Genomic DNA, 21,502 nt, shown 5'->3' on the forward strand with positions numbered 1-21,502 from the left:
GAATCTAAGTGAGTGTGGCGTTTTGCCTCCATCGGCTTACTGGCCTTCGGCGTACAACTAGCAGGTTGGGCTAGTGCTGTTATCGGCTGAGCTTGGTGAGCTGAGGGTATTATGGTAATAGGAACCAGGCTGAAAATTGACAGATCTTTAGTATGCCCATGACAGAGTAGTGGGGCATTTTACTGCCCATACTTAGTATTTACTGTCCCGGAGACATCTTCAGAAACATAATTTAGAAAGGTAATCTTGCCCAAACACCAAAAAAGTTAAGTATGTATGATAATATTTTTTTCTCTATTTAAAATTTTGAGGATTCGACCGCTAAGCAAGAGCTAGTTTTCCTATCACCACTTAGAGAGGGTAAAACAAGCTTGGTACCCCTGAGACACATAATACAATCTGGTGCATCTTTTTGCTGGTGATCCGGCAACACAGTGCAGCGGAAAAAAAAAAAGGAAAATGCTATTTACACTTTTCTGCATACATAAACAGCCATGATTGAGAGGAGAAAGAGTAACAACGTGCCTCCACCTCAGAGAGCACTGCAGACTCTCGACCATGATGGCTTTGGCATCGTCTGGATTTAAAATCGCAATCTCAGACTTTTCTGTCGCACCAATCAATAGTTTATTTGGGAAGTTCTAATCTAATGCAGAGTCTCTTGCTTCTTTAACTTTTTTTTTCCTGGAGTGAAGTTTATTAGAGTCTAATGTGTAGAATGTCATTCTTAAACAGGCTGTCCAGTAGAGCTTCCTTCCTGTGCTGCCTTACATTCTAAACTATTTATCACCCATTTCAGTCATTTTCAATTGACAGTCCCATCATTTTGTACAATCATTTCTTTAACATTCTATATTACACCGCTCTTGCTTTTAGCCCTCCGAAGCCAAAGCAATCACAACTGCCTGGCTGCATAGGCTCCAAAGTGAGCGCTGTTTTTTTTTTCTCTAATGTAACAACACGCTATGCCCAAGTGGCATTTCTTTTCCACAGCGATGTGCCTGGGCTCTTTTCGCTTAAACTGCACTTTCCACTTTACTTACCTTGGCCTTGTTTGGCTCGCCTGTAATGAGGTCCATGGGAGCACAGCTTGCACACTACCATACAGTTTTGCGTCCCCCGACATGCTGAGTTAACTCGCATTAGCCCCAGGTTGGAAAATCATTTACTCTTGCTCATTGGGATCTAAGATGCCATTATTGCTACACTGTGTTTATAGGTCTCCCTAAGGATTAGGCAGCATTCAAATTACTTGGCCTGATTCTGTGTGCGTAAGTGTTTGTGTGAGTGTGTGTTTGGTGTTTTGATTGATTTCATTTCTACATTTAAATCTTTTGAATTCTCAAGATCTGAGACTGACCACATGCTTTCCTCCTCTCGCCGGATTTGCAGATTCTCAATATCGTATTTTTACCACCATATTTCTACTCTCATTCGCTCTGTTTTTTTTTTTGGTTTTTTTTTCATTTTCATTTAAAGGCTTTTTATTTTCGGTCAGCCACACATTGCTGTGTGCCTGTCCTGAAACGGACACATACGTATGACATTAAAATCGTTCAGCTCCAAAAAAAATTAGGAAATATGGCCATGGGTATTCTTGCACGTCTTTGAACTGCACCATGAATCTTGCATTTCAACCTCTTAAAACACTTCAAAGCTGAAGAGCCGCGCTTCAAAGGCCTCGCGTTGCCTCCACAATCCTCAGGAAGAATATTTAATATTATACTGGATTTAAGCATGCACATTATCTCCGAATCTATGCACCATGTTTCTTTTCCTCTTCCTAGCTCTTACTATTGGCAACTTAAAATGACTGCACTTTCTAAAATGCTTATGAATGGAAATTGTAATTATTTGCGCCTATACGTCTTTTTTGATAGGAAAGATGAGAGAAAACGACTTGGTCAGAAGTTTTCTAGAAGAAAAGACTTGGTGGAACTTACCCATTAACAAATATATGAGTGAAGTAGGAATAATCCTGAAATGTAATTCTCGTTTTTATGAAACGAGTCTCCAGTAACTTTTCCCCAAGGGAAAGTCTTCAGAACACAAAACTGGCGCAAAACTGTATATTTTATTTTATTTTATTTATTTATTTATTTTTATTTTTATTATTATTTTTTTTTTAGTAACTTATGCCTGGCATACATTATATGATTTTGGACTGTTCCAGATAAAAAAATGACCAATGTGAAAACATTTTTCGGTGATTTCTATGCTTGTGGCTTCTAAATGATATATGTTGTACAAGTTTCAAAAATGGCCACAGTCATGGACTTACGACCGTAGATTCGAGAGGCAAACTTGGACTTTTAAGTTTACATTTTTCTGAGATAAAATAACAGAACAAATTTCAAGGAGTGGGAATTTATTTTTTGACATACTCCTCCACTAAATTAATACACATATCCCAGCATTTAACTAATGCCTTCTAAGATTCAGCATAGAACGATTTGTCAGTATGCCTAAACCATCCTAGAACAGCCCTGCTTCACTTTGTCACCAGGGAACCACCACAACCGGAATCGTCACTGAAGGATGAAGAATCATCTTTGAAACATTTACACCACTCACATGTCTTACTTCGGCTGAGCGTTTTATTACCCTACTGTGCTTGAAGTCTTCTGGAGATATCCGCTGGTTTTACGCCTTCATTCACAAGAAACTTCATCACTGCACCCTGTTCAATGCACACACTAACACTGTTGTCTGTCATCTGGATTAACAGTCTTTGGACAGGCCCACGACATGTGCCTTTTAGTAATAGCACACACTAGCCTCTTACTACTGAATGTATTACTGCTACGCTAGCATCTGTTTTCATACCTGTAGATATAAAAGTTTCACTTGAATACCCTCGTAGGAGGGCAAAATCTTGTTGCCTGTGTCAAATATTTAGGATTACCATCTCACAGTGTGTTTGTTGTTACAGCCTAAGTGTACCGACCAGCCAATAAAAATGCAACAATATATATATATACCAATGTGACCTTATGTAAAAATGTAAAGACTATGGAGAGTAAAGAGATAAAAGGAATCCAGGTGGGATTCCCATAAAAAGGAAAACTTCTGATGTTGTACGTCATGTCCTCAAGCTGTCACCATGACCGTGTCAAGAAAGATATGAGGTGAGGAGCAAGAAAGCTGTACAAGTTTTTTTGGTAGCCCACAGAATTTACATTACAATTGCCAAAACGTGATTCATCATTCTCTATTTCTTTACCACTATAAAGCCCATGCTGATGAGGTTCTATACTAATACTGCGTGCTGATTACTTTTTATTTTATACTAATTCATTCAATTCAATTCATTTTTATTTGTATATCAGTTTTAACAATATACATTGTCTCAAAGCAGCTTTACAGAGATTAAACGGTTATAAAAGAATGTATGTTAGTTCATTATAATTGCAAGTTTGTCCCTAATGAGTGAGCCAGTAGTCTTTGTGCCGAGAAAAAACTCCTTGAGATGTTATGAGGAAGAAACCTTGAGAGGAACTGACTCAAAAGGGAACCCATCCTCATCTGGGTGGCACTGAATTACAGTTCATTCATTACAGTTCCATTATTGTTGAGGTACACTGTTCATTGATGGGCGCTTAAAGCTGAACTGATCCAGCTATTAGATCCATGTTGCACAGTGTGGTTAGTACTGATCTAATAATATTGCTAAAATAATACAGTCTGTAGGAAGCTTTATAGAGAGAGAGAAAAATAAACCCTAAAGATTAAATAAATGGAATAAAAAAAAAAAAAACAATGTGGCAGATTGCTGTGGTGTAGGAGGAATGAAACACAGCATTCAGGTTCTAAAACCAAAAAGAATCTTTATGCACAGCTGCTATTAGGTTTGTCTCTGAGCTAGCCACGAGTCCATGAGTCTCATCCCACTCTTTCTTTTTCAGTCTCTAATACAGGACTAAACAAAAAAAACTTTGTTGAAGGCCATCTTAAACTGTTCTTGGTACATATGTAAGCATCTATCTGGAGGTGGTAGCTCATTAGTTAAGGCATTGGACTCTGTATTGAAAGGTCACAAATTCAAATCCCTGAAAAACCAAGCTGCCACCGCTGGACCCTTAAGCAAGGCCTTAACCCTCAACTGCTCCGTTGTTAGTCGCTCTGGATAAGGGCATCTGCCAAATGCCATAAATGTAAATCTACCATAAAGATATGAAAATCTCAGCATGGCAATATGCTAGAAAAGATCCTGGTAGAATAACCGAATAAGCAGTTGGGAATATTCCCTTACAGCTTCCATATCATCGATTATATTTCTATATTAGCATACCCCATCCTATTTTACTCCTTACTTAATATAAGAGCCAAATTTAACACGTCACTCGTGCGGTCGCACTATAGTTATAACAGTATTGTTGACATAAGGATGGAGTGCTGTTAATTAAGATGCCTTTTCCATAGTGAGAAGGAGGGATAAAGGAATCACTGAGAAGCCTGGTGACATTTAGACACCCCTTTACCCCCAGCCGAGCAGTCTGAAGAGAGATGGCAGGCTCTGAATTATTAAGCAGCTGGGTCAATAGTGACTTAGCCTCTTTTAATGCTTTTTATTTTATTATTTATATTAGTATATATTGTTATCTGTGATTTCTGATAACCAAGATGCTGCTTAGTACAAAGTTAGAGACTTAAAGCTAGAAGTACTATTGATGTGCTATTGATGTGAGTCTGTTTTGTAGCTTCTGTGAAAAAAACCTTTCAGGCTATACACAAAGCTGGTGTACAAGCCAAACGGTGCAATTAGCAACATGCAAATTGCACTGTACTCCCACATACATATACTTTGAGGGTGTAAAAAGTGTGACATTGGCGCTAATGTACTTAATCTTTGGCTGATGCATGAAGAAAAGACCAGAAGGTAGAGTGAGATCTGATCCCAGACGTCCTATATAGGTGGAATCGAACCAGATGTCTGGGTGAAGTGTGTGTGGGGGGGGGGGGGGTGTTCAAGCTGGATAAATGTGTTTGATATTCCATGTTGTACAGAATCTCTTGGTTTAAGGTTAAAGGTTATAGTTAGTGTTTAGGCAAAACTGTGTCCAATCAACAGCAGACAGTTACAATTGTCCACATTATAGCTGTCAGCATGTTTATTCACATATTTATTATATATTTTTATTTTATTTATGGCAGTGTCTGGAAGAGCTGTTCAGCTTTTTTTTTTTTTAAACTGTGTCCTTTAATAGTGCTAATCAATTAGGCTGCTTCTTGTCATGAAGATCTGGAAGTCAGAGTTATAGCACATATGACACTCATTATACATAATTTCTTTCATGTCTAACATCTCAATGATGGTAACTGATAACAGAATGTTCAACACATAAAGACAGCATAAAATAATTCAGTCAACGTGTTTACTTTGTAGTTGCTCATTAATATCAAAGAGCAGTGAACAGTACACAACACCAAAGATAGGTTGTTAGGAATAGACTATGCTAAGATTATGCTAGTAATTTTTGTCCTAAAAGAGAGAACCAAGATATATAAACACATATTTATAACAATCATATACAGTCTTTATAGAAACACTACGTGGGCACTATATGGAATATATGGTTTTTATGGGTTGGAGTGGAGCATCTTGACTGACCTGCTATAGATCTCTGACCTGAATGATGCAACCAGTTCTCCTTAGCATACATCAGTAGCTGACTTAAACTACTAAATACTAAAGCCCTTGTGATTAAATGAGCACAAATCTCCACAAGCACATTCCAAAATCTAGTGGAACATTTTTTCCCAGAAGAGTGGAGCTTAATATAACTGTAAATAGGCACTAAATGTGGAATGGTATGTTCAGAAAACACATACAAATCTCATGTACAGGTGTCCAACCTTTTTATGTGTGTGATTGGAAAACTTATTTTTTTTTAAACCAGATTGCTCTGGTAGATTTAAAAAAAATCAAACTCATTGAGCTTCATCCATATCAAAACAGACATCTTTATTTCTGGCCATAAAAAGTAAAGCACATCCTCATGGCTCACATCCAACGAAATCATCAATACACCATCGCTGTAAAAGTAATTTATGCTTGTGACTAAACAGAAATACTTCATTGTATTGGTGCACTTCCACCCCTTATGCACATATACTTACTGTATTAATCCACTTCACTGACTAGTTACACACAAACATTCTCTAAATCTGATAGCAAGGGAGTGAAAATGAGATGTTTAATATTATGCATACAAACTCTCGATTCTTGTTGGATTGAGTTTTGGTATTTTCCTGCATTTGCCTTGAATAATGTGTGTATGTTTGGTTTTTACAGTGATGAGTGATAGTTCTACTTTATCCTTAAGTCTTGCACACACACACACACACACACACACACACACACACACACACACACACACACACACACACACACACACACACACATTAATGGATTATAGTCTTGGTGCTTGGCCATTAAATGCTCAGTGCGTGGGCATCCACACATAGAGCCTGTTTACGAAGTGAACCCCACACAATTAGCTTGTTTAGCTTTAGAGTTTGTTTGCCTCCTACACATCATCAATGTTATTATCGTTATTATTAATTTAGAATCATTACACCTGCTTTTTAAGGTTCAGTATCCAAAAAGAGATTTGATAGTCAGGGGGAAAAAAACAAAACATGCCAAACTGTGAAATACGATAGGTTGAAAAACAAATCGCCATTGAACACATTAACGGGTATTTTGAAGATCTCTTGTGTGCAACTGTTTACAATATTAACTACTAAAAGGATTCAGTATTTCCAAAACATGAGCTCGCAGCTTGTTTGTTCGGCTTCTCTATCGGAAAACCGTGTGCTATTCCCAGTGCCAGTTGCCTCACAGCCTCTGCTACTCACGTTGCCCTGGTTTCACTTGCCTCCCTGCTGTTCTGTCATTGGTATGACACTCTTTTTGCTCATCGGTTAATGACAGCAGTGCCGTGTCACTGAGGCTCAGGCTAATTTACACTTCATACCCTTGTGTGTCAGGGAAAAAAAAACCAATCCACTTGCTCTTTCATATCATAATGTTAGTTGCCGTGCATATTGAGGATCATCTCCGGAAAGCACCATTACAACGATTAATGTAATGGTGATAGATATCATATTGTCATATAGCTTAAGCACCTGGGTATCTGCCAAATGAACACACTGCTGATAAAAATACAAACAAATAAACCGTGTTCATTATTTCATCTGTATATACAGATATACCAGTTGTAATACATTTCAGGTTGATAGAACTGGTGACCTGTTACTGGTCTTAATAGAAGCAGTGACAGGAAATATAAAAAAGAAAAGAGAGGGCAAGATTAAACGTGAAAAAAACACAGATGCTGTAATTAGAGCTTTGCCAGAAGACCCTAAACAGATACGTTTTTAACTATTACTGTCAAGGGTTCATGTTTTAGACATTTAATACGTATGAAAGGGTATATATGGTGAACACTGGGAACTTTTAATGTAATTCAGAGGATATAATTTGACTTTAAGGGTCATTGTTGGTAAAATGTGCTTCAAATGTATATATATTTTAGATGTGTATTGTACAAACAGTGAGGGGTTCTACAAAAGGTAAATAAATATTAAATCAAAATTTTAAAACCGAGCAGTGTTGACATCAATGGGATATTCAACAACTCTGGCTGTGTTGTTGGTATTATTATTAATAGTAGTACAGTAAAAGTAGTTGTTTATATATTTAACTGCTTCTGCTTCTGAGTAAATGTTTGATTAGAGATGGTTTTCTTACACTGTGCCTCTTCACTGTATTTTATATTCTTGCCGTTATATTTTCTGTAAATCTATCTATGTATTCAAAATAATAGCAGTACAATGTGACTAACCAGAATAATCCAGGTTTTTAGTATATTTTTTATTGCTACGGCAAACAAGTTACCAGTAGGTGCAGTAGATTCTCAGAAAACAAACAAGACCCAGCATTCATGATATGCACGCTCTAAGGCTGTGCAATTGGGCAATTAGTTGAAAGGGGTGTGTTCAAAAAAATAGCAGTGTGGCATTCAATCACTGAGGTCATCAATTTTGTGAAAAAACAAGTGTGAATTAGGTGGCCCCTATTTAAGGATGAAGCCAGCACTTGTTGAACATGCATTTGAAAGCCTGAGGAAAATGGGTCGTTCAAGACATTGTTCAGAAGAACAGCGTACTTTGATTAAAAAGTTGATTGGAGAGAGGATTCAGCTAAAATGATCTCCAATGCCTTAAAATGGAGAGCAAAACCAGAGAGACGTGGAAGAAAACGGAAGACAACCATCAAAATGGATCGAAGAGTAACCAGAATGGCAAAGGCTCAGCCAATGATCAGCTCCAGGATGATCAAAGACAGTCTGGAGTTACCTGTAAGTACTGTGACAGTTGAAAGACGTCTGTGTGAAGCTAATCTATTTTCAAGGATCCCCCGCAAAGTCCCTCTGTTAAAAAAAAGGAATGTTCAGAAGAGGTTACAATTTGCCAAAGAACACATAAACTGGCCTAAAGAGAAATGGAGGAACATTTTGTGGACTGATGAGAGTAAAATTTTTCTTTTTGGGTCCAAGGGCCACAGACAGTTTGTGAGACGACCCCCAAACTCTGAATTTAAGCCACAGTACACAGTAAAGACAGTGAAGCATTGTGGTGCAAGCATCATGATATGGGCATGTTTCTCCTACTATGGTGTTGGGCCTATTTATCGCATACCAGGGATCATGGATCAGTTTGCAAATGTCAAAATACTTGAAGAGGTCATGTTGCCTCATGCTGAAGAGGACATGCCCTTGAAATGGTTGTTTCAACAAGACAATGACCCCAAACACACTAGTAAACGAGCAAAGTCTTGGTTCCAAACCAACAAAATGAATGTTATGAAGTGGCCAGCCCAATCCCCGGACCTTAATCCAATCGAGAACTTTTGGGGTGATATTAAAAATGCTGTTTCTGAAGAAAAACCAAGAAATGTAAATTAATTGTGGAATGTTGTTATAGAGTGGAATAACAGCTGAGAGGTGCCACAAGTTGGTTGACTCTATGACACACAGATGTGAAGCAGTTTTTAAAAACTGTGGTCATACAACAAAATATTAGTTTAGTGATTCACAGGATTGCTAAATCCTAGAAACAAAAATGTTTGTACAAAATAGTTTTGAGTTTGTACAGTCAACGGCATACACTGCTATTTTTTTTTACACACCCCTTTCAACTAATTGCCCAATTGCACAGCCTTAAGAGCGTGCATATCATGAATGCTGGGTCTTGTTTGTTTTCTGAGAATCCCCTGTTCTGTTAAACTCCTTGAATTAAAGCTGAAATCTTCATTCGGGTACTTTTGCATTATTGCGTTTCAAATCCATTTTAGTGATATACATAGGCAAATACATAAAAAATTGTGTTATGGTACAAGTACTTATTTGCCAAATCAATAAATCACTCAGTCTATCTATCTATCTATCTATCTATCTATCTATCTATCTATCTATCTATCTATCTATCTGTCTGTCTGTCTGTCTGTCTGTCTGTCTGTCTGTCTGTCTGTCTGTCTGTCTGTCTATCTATCTATCTATCTATCTATCTATCTATCTATCTATAATATAATATTAGTTGTTGTGAATATTGAGGATCATCTCTGGAAAGCAATATGACACGGATAATATAAACGTTATAGATATTATATTACCAAATTTCTGTAGCCTAATTCCCATGTCGGCTTTTTTTTAGGCAAACTTAACATGTTTATCATTCATAGTTTTTGAATTCGATTTAAATATATAAGCGTGATCTGTAAATAGATATGTGTTTAAAAAAAAAAAGTGCACATAAGCTATTTAGTACTAATTTTTGCTCTCCCAGTATCCTGTTGTTCCGTCCCGGGTGCCAGTATTTTGACCAGTGGAAATAAATGGTAATATTCTGCAAAATAATAAGTCACAGTTTCTGGTGTCCTTTAATTTTTTACCTTCTTTGTTCTGTTTTTTTAAGCCAAAGATTCTACAAGAAAGCATATTCTTTAAGCATATTAAATATTTTTTCTTACCATTGGAGCAATATTTAAATATATTGTTAAGTGCTTCTGTATCATGTCTTTAGCTAGGGCATCTTCATATATTCTGCTCTTTAAATAATAATATCAAGTTATTATTTCCACCGAGGCAGTGTCTAGCGTGATGAAAGTAAAACAAATAGCATGACAAAGCAAAAGTACTCAGATGCTAATGAGTTCCAGGGCTAAAACACTGACGGTGTATTTATGGGCTGCACGTGAGAGCCAGGATAGGACTGAAGAAAAAAGTTTTCATTGTGATTTGAAGAAGTGTCACAGAGTGACAGTGCTACCGCAGAAGACAGTCTAAACCTAGGGATCGTGAGTAAATCAGCACCAGAGGATCCGAGTATACGGTATGTGGCTAGAGGAATTCAGACAGGTACTGAGGGGTAGCACTGTGAAGGACTGTGAATTATTGGTAATAAGATGGAATAAGTTTTGAATCCGGGATGAGACAGGTAAACAGTGTAGGAGGATGGGAATCAGTGTGGTGACTTGAGTTTTGAATATGCTGTAGGCTGGTTCAGGGATTTGGCACAGAAACTAATAACAGGGAGGAGCTTGTGACAGGACTGCTCATGCTGATACGGAGGGAAATAATGTCTTCTTTGGATTTTTAGTTATTGACCCTTTTGGTTTTATTTAATACTGTGTAATTAATGTGGACTTTGCAAGTTAAATAAATGGTTTAGATGACTTGCATATTTATTAGACGCTACTAGTGTTTGCATGCCATTCAGGTGAATCTCATTTGTACACTATATGGACAAACACAACTTTTACAGCCGTATGTGTTTTTTCCCCAAAATGTTGGAGACACACAGTTGAATAGAATGTTTTTGGATGCAGTAACAGCAAATTTTCCCTTTGCCTAAACTAATTGACAAATTCAGGGTTAACTCTATGAAAGTATTTCTTCTATGACTTCTATGACTTCCTGTTTTAAAGTATAATAATGGGTATACAAGAAATACAAATTAGTACTCCTTAGCAATAAAGGCATCCCTGTCAGCCACCGCATCGAGTTCTACTTGTTTCTTACATCTTAAAAATAAAATAAAACTTGAACGATATCACACTTAAGGCTATGGAATACTCTATATGGAAATAATGTTCAGCTTGCTTTATGAACTTTTGTTCTATTGTGATTAGCGAATCAAGAAATTTGGGAGAGCATGGGCATAATGTGAAAGCTTTAAATACCGAGTCATGCCTATTGCAACTGTGGATTATTTCTGTCCCTAATAAACGGCATGTGCAAGCTAATTCAATCCAAATCTCTCATTTACTAGTATTCTAAAATCCCCTTTATCATCATATTTACTGGTCTCATGCATCACCTTTGTCTTCTTCTCATCACTGTTCATGCTGTGAGCAGGTTGCAGTGAGCAGGCTTGGTACTGCGTTAGTGGAAATTGTTAAAGGCTTTAACAGCACCACCTGGAGTACTGGAGTACTATAACACTCATACACAGCTGTCAATGCAAAGCTATTAAGATAACTCAAGTCTGTTCTTGTATGATATGATACATAATCACAATAAATCTTTTCATTTCTTGTTTTCAAAGGGTCCCAGCTGCCAATACAGACACCTGGGAACCTATCTGACACTGGCTCCAACTCCAGCATGAACCAGATTCCCACGGCTCAGGACCGAGGTAAACAAAAAAATCTCATCCAGGATCCGACCCAGATCATCACTGTGCCTCTTTGTCATTTCCTTTAACGATGTCTATAAATTTAAAATCCAAAAGCGCATAACGGACAAGGCTCAAAGCATATCGTGTCCTTCTGCGCGGACGTCCTGGCATTGGGATGCTGACTTTCCAAGGCTCTTTAAGAAAAATAATCAAATTTCAGACCTTGCTCAAGTGCATTATGTGGTGTGTTCATGCCCTCTAGAATAGCGTGCGATTTGCATTATGGTGTATAAAATATATGGCCTGCAGGTAACTTAGAACTTGTTGTATTTTCATAAAACTCAAGTTGTTTTCCTACTCTTTTACCACTCAGATTATTGCTGTCCAGCTAAGAGCCTAGCTCATTGAGCCAGGCATGTGCCGGTGGTGGCGATGAAGGGTTTGGGGGGGTTGCGGTGTTGTTGGGGGCTGGGTGGGTGAGTGTGAACGCATTATTTGCTTTTAGCACTGTCTGTGCAGCGTTCCTCGCTCCTCCATCCATTTTCCAGGCAATTTAAAATGCGGTATTACACTGTGTTTTCTTTTTTTTTTTTTCAAAACTCCCTTACATTAATGGAAGCAAAACATTACAATAATGTCCCCCCGTTAAAGCTGTGCTCTCTGGCAGCCTAAGCACTTTCAACCCTCGTCTCACATCCGAGGCCGGTAGACAGCCAGCCAGGTTCTGCTGCCGAAGCAGAACAGAGTGCATGGGGAGATGATTGACCGACTGTGTGTATATGTGTGTGCGTGTATACGTGTGTGTGTGTGTGTGCGTCTGAAAGGCTCCACTCAATAAAAAAAAGAGCTGGGCATCTGCTCGACACACACATTCTTACAAAGCTTGAGTGGGGCGCTGCGCTAGTGCTCGCTGCACTACTGAACATTTCCATTTAGCCTAATCTACAATATTAGTGTGTAGAGCAGCCCATACAAAGGCAACCTTTCCCATCTGAGTGGATTGTAGACTTTTTTCCCCTCCTCCCTCCTACGTCTGTTTGCCCAGGGGTTTAAATGTAATAAAGTGCCACTCCATTTAATATCCCGTCCAATCAGGACTGCGCTAAATGTCACTTTTTGGTAGCTATTCAGCATTTGAATACTCACATAATGTTTTAGATTGTTTCCATTGTCATTTTTTCCCATTCCCTGCTAATTTAGTTCTAGTTAATTCACAGTGTAAGAGGGAATTAAGTGATAAAGCTCCTCATTTATCACCCACCAGTCGCACCTATCTGCCAGGGTTTAGAAACACTATTGCTTCAGAAAATAACTGGAAATATTTTGGGTTTGGCTTTTTTGTTTCTTTGTTTTTTTCCTTTTTTTTAACATGGAAAAAGGCATTTGTCAGGAAGAGAGTGGAAGTGAGAGATTCTCGTATTTGTTTTTTTTTTCTTTTATAGCATCAGTAGTTCCAACTTTAATTTAAATCATAAAGAAAAAACATCTAATTGTTGATATGAGGTTGTGAAAGAAGACTTTTGCATTTTGCAATTTCAGTAATGGAAGTGAAAGAGGACTTTTGGTTTCTTAGTAACACAGTTTTTGAGGAGATATATATATATATATATATATATATATAGTGTTCAATCTATACCTTTTACTCCTTAACCTTTTTAGCACCACGGACCAGTTTCATGCAAGACAATTTTTCTACGGGTTTGGGCATCATGTAGATAACTAAACACAATAATGAGCACATGATATTTCTATTATACATATACATTATATTAATAAATTATTCGATTCATTAATACATATAAAATGAAAAATGTGTAATGGCCTGGTACCAGTCTTCGACCCGGTGGTTAGAGACCCCTGCTTTACATTAACATACAAATAAACTAAAATAACTAATGTGAATAAAAAAAATAAATATCTTAAAATAACAAAAATAAAAGACGTTTTTATAAACAATAATAATAATAAAAAAAATTATAAATTCAAAATAAAATAATATAAAGAAAAAAATTCAGAAATAATACAAACTATTACATCACTAACACTGAAATAGTTTAGACCCTCAGTATGCAGTGTCATCTGGAAAAGATTGAGTTTCCTGTAAAGTTTTTTGGAAGTTTCTACCTGATTTTAGCTCATGAAGTTTTTTCTCGCTACTCTCACCTCTTGCTTGCTCATCATATCTTCATCTACATCTAGATTTCTATAACGTTACAACATTATAACATTATAAAGATAAAGCCTTGTTTTCTTTTATCCAAGCACCCTTTTTTGATAAGGATGATGATGTTGGTGTAATATTCACATCTTTTCTGCATTACTGCATGTGCGACAGCCTTTATGCGGAGGATTCAAAACCAGTACGGTCCTCAGCAGTCAGGCCCGCCCATGTCCACACATCTGTCTACAAGGAACCAGATGCAGCATGGGATGAGCGTCTATCAGCAGAACTCCACCGGATCCTATGGACCTCCAAGCGGTCCATACGGCCCACAAGGTACCCTGGTGTTCTCTTTACTTTTTGTCATCATTAGCTGGATGGTGATTGTCTTTCTAAAATCTCTCCGTGTCGCTTGATTTAACATGCGCATTTTCTTTGCCGCCGAGTATAGGAGTGCCTCGGTCAGCACCACGTCTCTATCCAGTGCAGTATTCAGTCTTACAGAAAGGAGGGATAGAGGCAAGGTTTGAGGGGTCAACAAGAATATTCATGAGGTTGAACTAGCTGCATCTCGTTTCCATTTCCACCCGAAGAATGAAATATAAAATGAACTCTCGGCCGTTATTAAAAGTTGCGCCCTGAAATAAATTTTAATGCTCCACTTAATTATGAGAGGTCAGTGCTTTAAGTGTCACCCTCTATGAAGCCGAGTCTGTACAGATGACTTCATTAAAATCACTGTGTGCAGGTAGAGCAGGTCAGGTTCATTTTTGTGGCTTCTTTGACTTGCTCTGGCCTTGCCTCAAGCATCAAAGGCAAAAGGAATGAGCTGTGGTTACGCCGTGTTGCCGTAGAAACTGTCCGATCCAAGAGCAGTCTTCCTTCCCTGACCGCTCTGACCCCTGGCTAAAGCACTGTCTAATGTTAGATCCAGAAATAGTCTCCCATACTGCCAAGGAATAATTACAGTAATAACGGAAGAATGCAGAAGGCGGAAAAATTAAGGAATAAGATATTTCAGTCTCACTCACTGAATATCAACATGCGTTGTTGTTGTTTTTTTTTTTCCCCGGCTGGGTAGATAAGACCATATGTTAGTATTTATGAAGCTGTTATCCTTCAGTGCCACAACAAAGACAATATTATGGAATTCACGTTGTGTGCTTTAATGTGTCAATGTGATAAATGCACCGTCTGTTTTCCTTTCGTAATCTCCCTCAGACCTTCCCTGTTCAACATTGATGAATGGTTGCCTTAGATTTATTTATTTTTTTGTTATTCCCATCCACACACTCTATTCTCCAAATCCATTGCGAGGGGAACAACACTAATAACAAGAGCATAAAAAGGCCTAAAGGAAGGAAAGTGAAACGTGGCTTTATGTGAAAACTCGAGTGCGTTTTGTCGAAGGGAGTCTGCGAGCTTATGATAGATTCTTTTGCCTGCTTGGTAGCATGTGTGCTGGAGGTTGGCCATCCCCGGAGTCATGGCACAGAGCTCACGCCAGGCTTGGGTTCTGAGAGCCCAGTTCGGGTCAGGCCAGGGTGAACGGGCCAGCCAGCTGCTGCTTGTTGTTCTTAATGAAGCGCCAATCTGTTTTCTGTCTTTCCTCCTGCCAGAGAATTACTAACCCGTTAAACCAACATGGAAATGCGCTCCAAGCCTCTGATTGCACTACTGTGGGCTGCTCGGGATGTTGCCTGCAGGCAGCAGCTTAGAGCATGTGGGTCTGCATATACCCAGATTATTTCATGGCTGAATTATAGACTATGTGTTATCACAAAATCACTTTGGGATGCAGCTATGAAATTTGTTCTGTACAGTTGTTCTACCAGTGTTAATTAATCTTCCCATTTTCCCACGGTCTCTCATGTTATCATACACACAGTTTTCCTACAAAACTTTTTGTCAATTAATTAAGATACAAGGAACAACTGTTTTTTTTCCTCACAGGAGAAGTCTGTTCAGTTCGAAAACCAAGAACTCGTTCTTGTTTGCCATGAAAGGGTAACAAATTTGGAATCGGAGGGGGCCAAGCAGAGAGCCCTGAGGCGCGCCGAATCCGTACTTCACCCGAGACTCCCTGCTGAGAGAGCTGCTGAGGTGGCTAGGAGAGAATCTTGGGCCTCAGGCCATGAAAAAGGAAAGGTAGCAGAAGTGAGACAGGAAAGAAAACTGATGAGTTCGAAGAAAAAAAGAGAAGGAAATGAGATGTCAGCTGTCAAGAAAAGTGTGTAAAAGTGCAATTTCTCCCAAGGTTTTTTCGCAGAGGTCATGTTCTACAGTGTTCGGTCACTCCTGAGCAGTGGGAGGAGTGTGTGACTATAACAAGCTCCGTCAATCACCTATCATTTCAACCAATTATTCGGTTTCTGGTAATAAATAAAGACCTTTTTACAGAAATCAAACCTCAGCGATGCTTCAGAAACGCAATCTTTTAACATCCCTGAATGAAAAAAATAAATATTGAAACCTGTCAGAATTACATTTTTACAAGTTTGTAGACGAAAGTTTAATCACAAAATAATTTCTGTGCCAATTTACACAGTGAACTTTTAATGCTGTTGACCGGAACGAGTGAATGGGGCCTGAGTGAAGAGTGCTGAGAAAGCAGTGTCTCTAATTTGGTCGGTCACAGTCCTGTTCTCCTGAGGGAGAGCGAGGATTAAATACAGCTCAGGAAGAGCGTCGCCTGAATGTGTGACCATGCTTTGAATTTCCATGTAATTGGTAACGCACGGCTGTTCCTCCCTCCCTACAGCCCGATACAAATGCCGTACCTTACAATGACGAGCTCTGGGAAAGATGGCCGAGGCTATCTTAAAGGGATGAGACTGATAAAATAGACTGCTATTCATTTTTTGCTTGAGAAGACACTAGAATAGCCAATACCATGGGTCTGAGTGCTTTAGGGAAAAATAGAACCGTGGCTAGAATGAATCCCCACATCTATTCAGTTATTTGTGGCAGCACTCAGGGTTAAAGATGAGCTCCTCTGTGGCTCTAAAGGACAGAGTTGGAGATTGAGAGGCAGCCCTTATCACCCCTGAAGAGGCGATGTTGGCCAAGCACCAACGCATTCTAAGGGGAAAAAAAAGGTAAAAGGGTGAAATATCACAAAGCTGGTTGCTGGGTTTTTAGTAAACAAGAGATATTCTTGCGGTGCATAATCTAAAAGATATTTCATTTATTATAACTCCAAATCATGACTTTTCAACTTTCATTCAAGAGGACTGTAAAATGATTTATCAATTGCATGTTTTAACCTATATCATTTAAACGTCATTTGAGGACCACATTAATGAGAATAGGTTTAATTTTTAAGGCTAAAACAAAAGGCAATCACTTGAAGAAAACTTTTCCTGAACTCAGGTTGTCTGTGTGTCTCCTGTGTCCACTTTGGATTTCTAAAACATATCGATGTCTACTTTAAATTTGCTCTAGTGCTTTCATGGTGCACTGAGATCAACTGGGGTTCTATCTGGGGTACTTTTATTAATTATCTAATAATCACTATCAGGAATCATGGGAGGGGTCAAGGTACACGCACAGGGTAATCTGGTTAATCTTATGGTATGTTAAATTTGTAATGTAGAGAACCTGTTTTGATTTGTTTATTGATAGAGTCTCAAAGCACTTCTGCACGTCACTCTGGATAAGGGCGTTTGCTAAATGCGGTAAATGTAATGTAATACTTAGAGAGTGTACACTAGAAACGCAACAAACGAAGCATGGATTAGAAATGAACTAGACAAATAACACAAAATTATGATGACTTCAAGAAATAGCATACATCTGAGGTATTCAAGCTGTATGTAAGGTGAGGGATGAGCTGGAAAATATCAAATTTAAATGCTCTCGAGTGGTGCAACAATGCAGTGTTCAGCCTATTGTCCAGAGATTGTGACTTTGGATTTTTACGATGCCACAATGAGTCCAAGAGAACAAATTGTCCATGATTTTTAAGTGGGAGAAATGGCATGTTTTTGTTTTTCCGTGAATTCCAGTGACACTACACAATCATGTGTTCATCCCTGAGTGCATGTATGCAGAAAAGGGCGGATATCTTCCACTGAGTGTGCTTTTTACTTTTAATCATTATATTTTTTACACAAATATCTGATTAACCTATTTTTTTTTACATTTTTCTTACATTTTGTTACTTTAGTGGTAATCTATTTGGTGACACAATCAATATTTATTCTTCTCACTACGCACCGCTTTCGGCTCATCAACATATTTCTTGTCATTGCGCGGCTTTTTCAACCTACAACTGGTGTATAATTCTGGCTCTCACACACCGCAGACTAGTTTTACGAAGCTAACAACAAGCAAGGCAGAAAGCAACAAGAAGTATGGCTAACACGACTGAAAACAGTGACATTCCTGATCACCTGATCATCATCATCTTTGCTCTGCTTGTATTCTATATGGTGGTTGTTTAGCCTGGATACATTAATTGGGAAACAAAATTTGAAATTCTTTTGTATTAATATGATGTGAGGTCCAGTTACGAGCGTGACACTAAAACAGGTAGTAGTAATGGCTACATTTTACTTAAGTACATGTCAGAGCCCAAATTTCTCTTACTTGAGTGTAAAAGTGTAGTCAGTACAACTTTTACGAGAGTCTTTTAAGACATGAGTATCTGTACTTCTACTAAAGTGAAGGATGTGTGTACTTTTGCCACCTCTGCGAGTGTGCTACACCTCCTTGTAACGTCGCATGAGTTTGCTCTTCTATCCTGTGCTGGTTAGTTCTCAGACACTTTCATACAATTTGAGCAGCAGATCAATAATGGCAGACTAGACTTTATCCTTCTTCTGTGTTGTTATGTCTGTCTTATGAGACTGTTTTGTTTTTTTCATGTGGTGCTATGGTATTTTATTTTATTAGCCAGTAAATGATTGCTATAAAAGCCCTGGGTAAAAGGGATGACCTGTTTTTTTTTCTTTTCTTTTTATAAAGCGAACTGTATTCACTGCAGTAGTTTAAGGAGCCCATTGAAAAGTTTGTTTCTGCAGTGGGTTGTATGGTCCCACAGGATAAAGTCTGAAAACATCAGTTGTTCATAGACAAACTAATCAATGGTTTAACACAGAAGAGCTGGACATAATCAGGTATACTTTTAGGACAGGGACAAAAAAGTATGTCATAAACTAAAGAATAAGACGTGAACTCAAAGCAAATCGTGAATATGGTGATTGTCATGCATCATGTGATCAGCTGTGATCTGAGAGAGGGAATTCGTGACACAGTGTCAATGGAAAATGAATAGTGGGCAAGCTGGAGAACCAAGTCAGTGCAGCTCTTTGTGGCTCATGGACCCATCAAGCCAAAAAGTGCAGCCAAGACACACAGTGTCAGTGACGGCCAAGCGAACCAAGCAAGTGTGAAGGCAGCCAGGCAGCTGCGCAGGACTCTCCAAGGTCCAGGAGCTTTCAGTGCAAACAACACTGAGGGTTTGACAGAACTGCGCAAAAGCATGCCAGATCAGCCTCAGTTCGTTCCAGAGTTACATCGTGACTGCACAGCATGAAAACTCAAGTATGGTTCGGCTTCAAATCCCACTACACCATGCAGTCATCTCTGAAAAATCGCCACTTGTCCGTAACCTGATATTGTGGTCCTTTTTTCTTTTTTTTTTGTATTTCCAGAGTCTACTCTCAGCATGTAATTTTAGGAGTATTATATCAGCTCCATTCAGATGTCGTATAAATCTCAGGTGAATTTCCCGCACCGCTGTGTTCGACTCGTTTTCATTGGCACACTTTGTTGATATTGAAATTCCTTTCATGATTTGAGGCCACTTTTTCTTTCTTTTTTTCACACAGAGCGACGCTATTTGCTGTGATTGCCATTCTGAGCAGGGAAAGCCTCTGGGACTGACAGAGACTTGATCCCCTTTTCCAGACATATTTTCTAGGGATTAGGCCATGAGCTTTAACTAAAGTGCCTACCTAGAAATCTAAATAAATATCCCTTTTGCAAAGGAAACAATTTTTTTCTGACATTTTGTTGTTGTTCATGAATTGTTAAGGTCTTTAAGTGTATTGTGTGCATGATAGGCATGCAGTAGCAATCCATGTTACTGATTATAATGGAGAAAGTGGTCTACCAGTGGCTACCTAACCTTCTTGCTGGTGGGTAAACGAGCCTAATAGGACTTTACCGGGCTTGTAATTTAAAATAAAATCAAGTTAAAAGCATAGCTGGATACAGAATGGATATTGAATTAATTTGATAATAAATCTAAACCTTTGAGTTATCATAAAGTGAACTCTGACAATCGTAAATGTATTCCTCAGAATATTGATGCAGTGAAAAATACACATTCAGTTTTTGATGTAACTATACTTGCCACAATGCTAAAAATGTGGCTGGCAATTGAACTTTATAGAAAATAGTTATCGGGTTTTTGTTTCCCCTATGGTGTCTTTCATCATTGAGCTTTAAGCACCAAACACAGGACTCGACCACTGAAAACATACTAAAGAATGTATTATTGGAATAACAGATTTGCATTTATGATATAAGCAATATGCAGTGCTTACTATGGAAATATGTAAATACAAATATTGGAATTGACAGTTTGATTTCAATACTTGGTGTAATGTGGATTGCTTAGAGCGTATTTACCATATGGACAGGATTCTTATGTGCATTTTCAAAGCAGGAAGGAGTAGGAGAACTGAATGAATATAAAAAAAAAAAAGGTTTGACAAAACAGAATATTGCTTTTTTTTTTGCAATATTCACACTCTCTATAGCTCTGAATGTGTGTGTGTTTGTGTGTGTTTGTGTGTGTGTGTGTGTGTGTGTGTGTGTGTGTGTGTGTGTGTGTGTGTGTGTGTGTGTGTGTGTGTTTTATTTCTTCCTATTTTGATAAGAGTTTATGTAAGCCAAAGGCAATAGAAAAAATGAATACATAATGCAGAATAAATGATGAGTGGTAGATATTACACAATAGGTCAGCTGCTCGGTTTGATTGTATCACGCAACAGTTTTAAACTTTCTGTAATATCGCAATAGAGACTTTTCCCTGCAAATAAAGAGACCTGTGGGTTTTAATGCCTCGGGAGTGGCTTATTGGCAGCTCTCTGTCATCATCTTGCTTTGGAAAGCAAAAAAATATGGTCTCATCTGTGCTGACACACAGAAAACAACACTATAAGGTAAAGCAAGCCAAGTGCCATGATTTTCACTTAACAAACCTTTTATTTGTTGCAACAGAAATGCACAGAAACACATTGTTCACATTGATGACTGCCAGCTCTAGTATTTAATAAAATTTTTTATAATCTGTAACTATTTACTTATTTATTTATTTAACCCTTTTTTTAAACGTGTCCATTTTTATGATGATCTACCAATTGTCACCTGTGATAATACACCAAGATCTCACCTGAACTTACTAATGCCCTTGTGGCTGATTGATCACAAATTATTATGCTCAGTTACCAAAGAAGTTGAACGTTTATTTAGTACACTTTATAGACACTCTCGAGCCTGGTTTTTTTCGGGGTTCTTAATTATGCCATCTCGGTGAGTTTTTTTCCTTGCCATAGTCGCCAGTCTTGCTCGCTGGGGACGGACTTACACTTATGAAGAACAATCTTAATAATTATTTCTTACTACATTATCTGTGTAAAGCTG

The 21,502-nt window shown here is 38.2% G+C and overlaps 1 protein-coding gene across 1 annotated transcript in view; it reads left to right on the top strand.

Annotated features, from left to right (window-relative positions):
* LOC310727766 (AT-rich interactive domain-containing protein 1B-like) overlaps positions 1 to 21,502 on the top strand; it is a 225,311-nt gene that overhangs the window by 161,900 nt on the left and 41,909 nt on the right. Inside the window, exons 6-7 of the mRNA XM_083544510.1 lie at positions 11,614 to 11,703; positions 14,021 to 14,182. Of these exons, the coding sequence (XP_083400636.1) occupies positions 11,614 to 11,703; positions 14,021 to 14,182 (252 nt within the window). The remainder of the gene's footprint in view (positions 1 to 11,613; positions 11,704 to 14,020; positions 14,183 to 21,502) is intronic.

Source organism: Silurus aristotelis, assembly GCF_946808225.1.
Source record: "Silurus aristotelis genome assembly, chromosome: 6".
NCBI lineage: Eukaryota > Metazoa > Chordata > Actinopteri > Siluriformes > Siluridae > Silurus > Silurus aristotelis.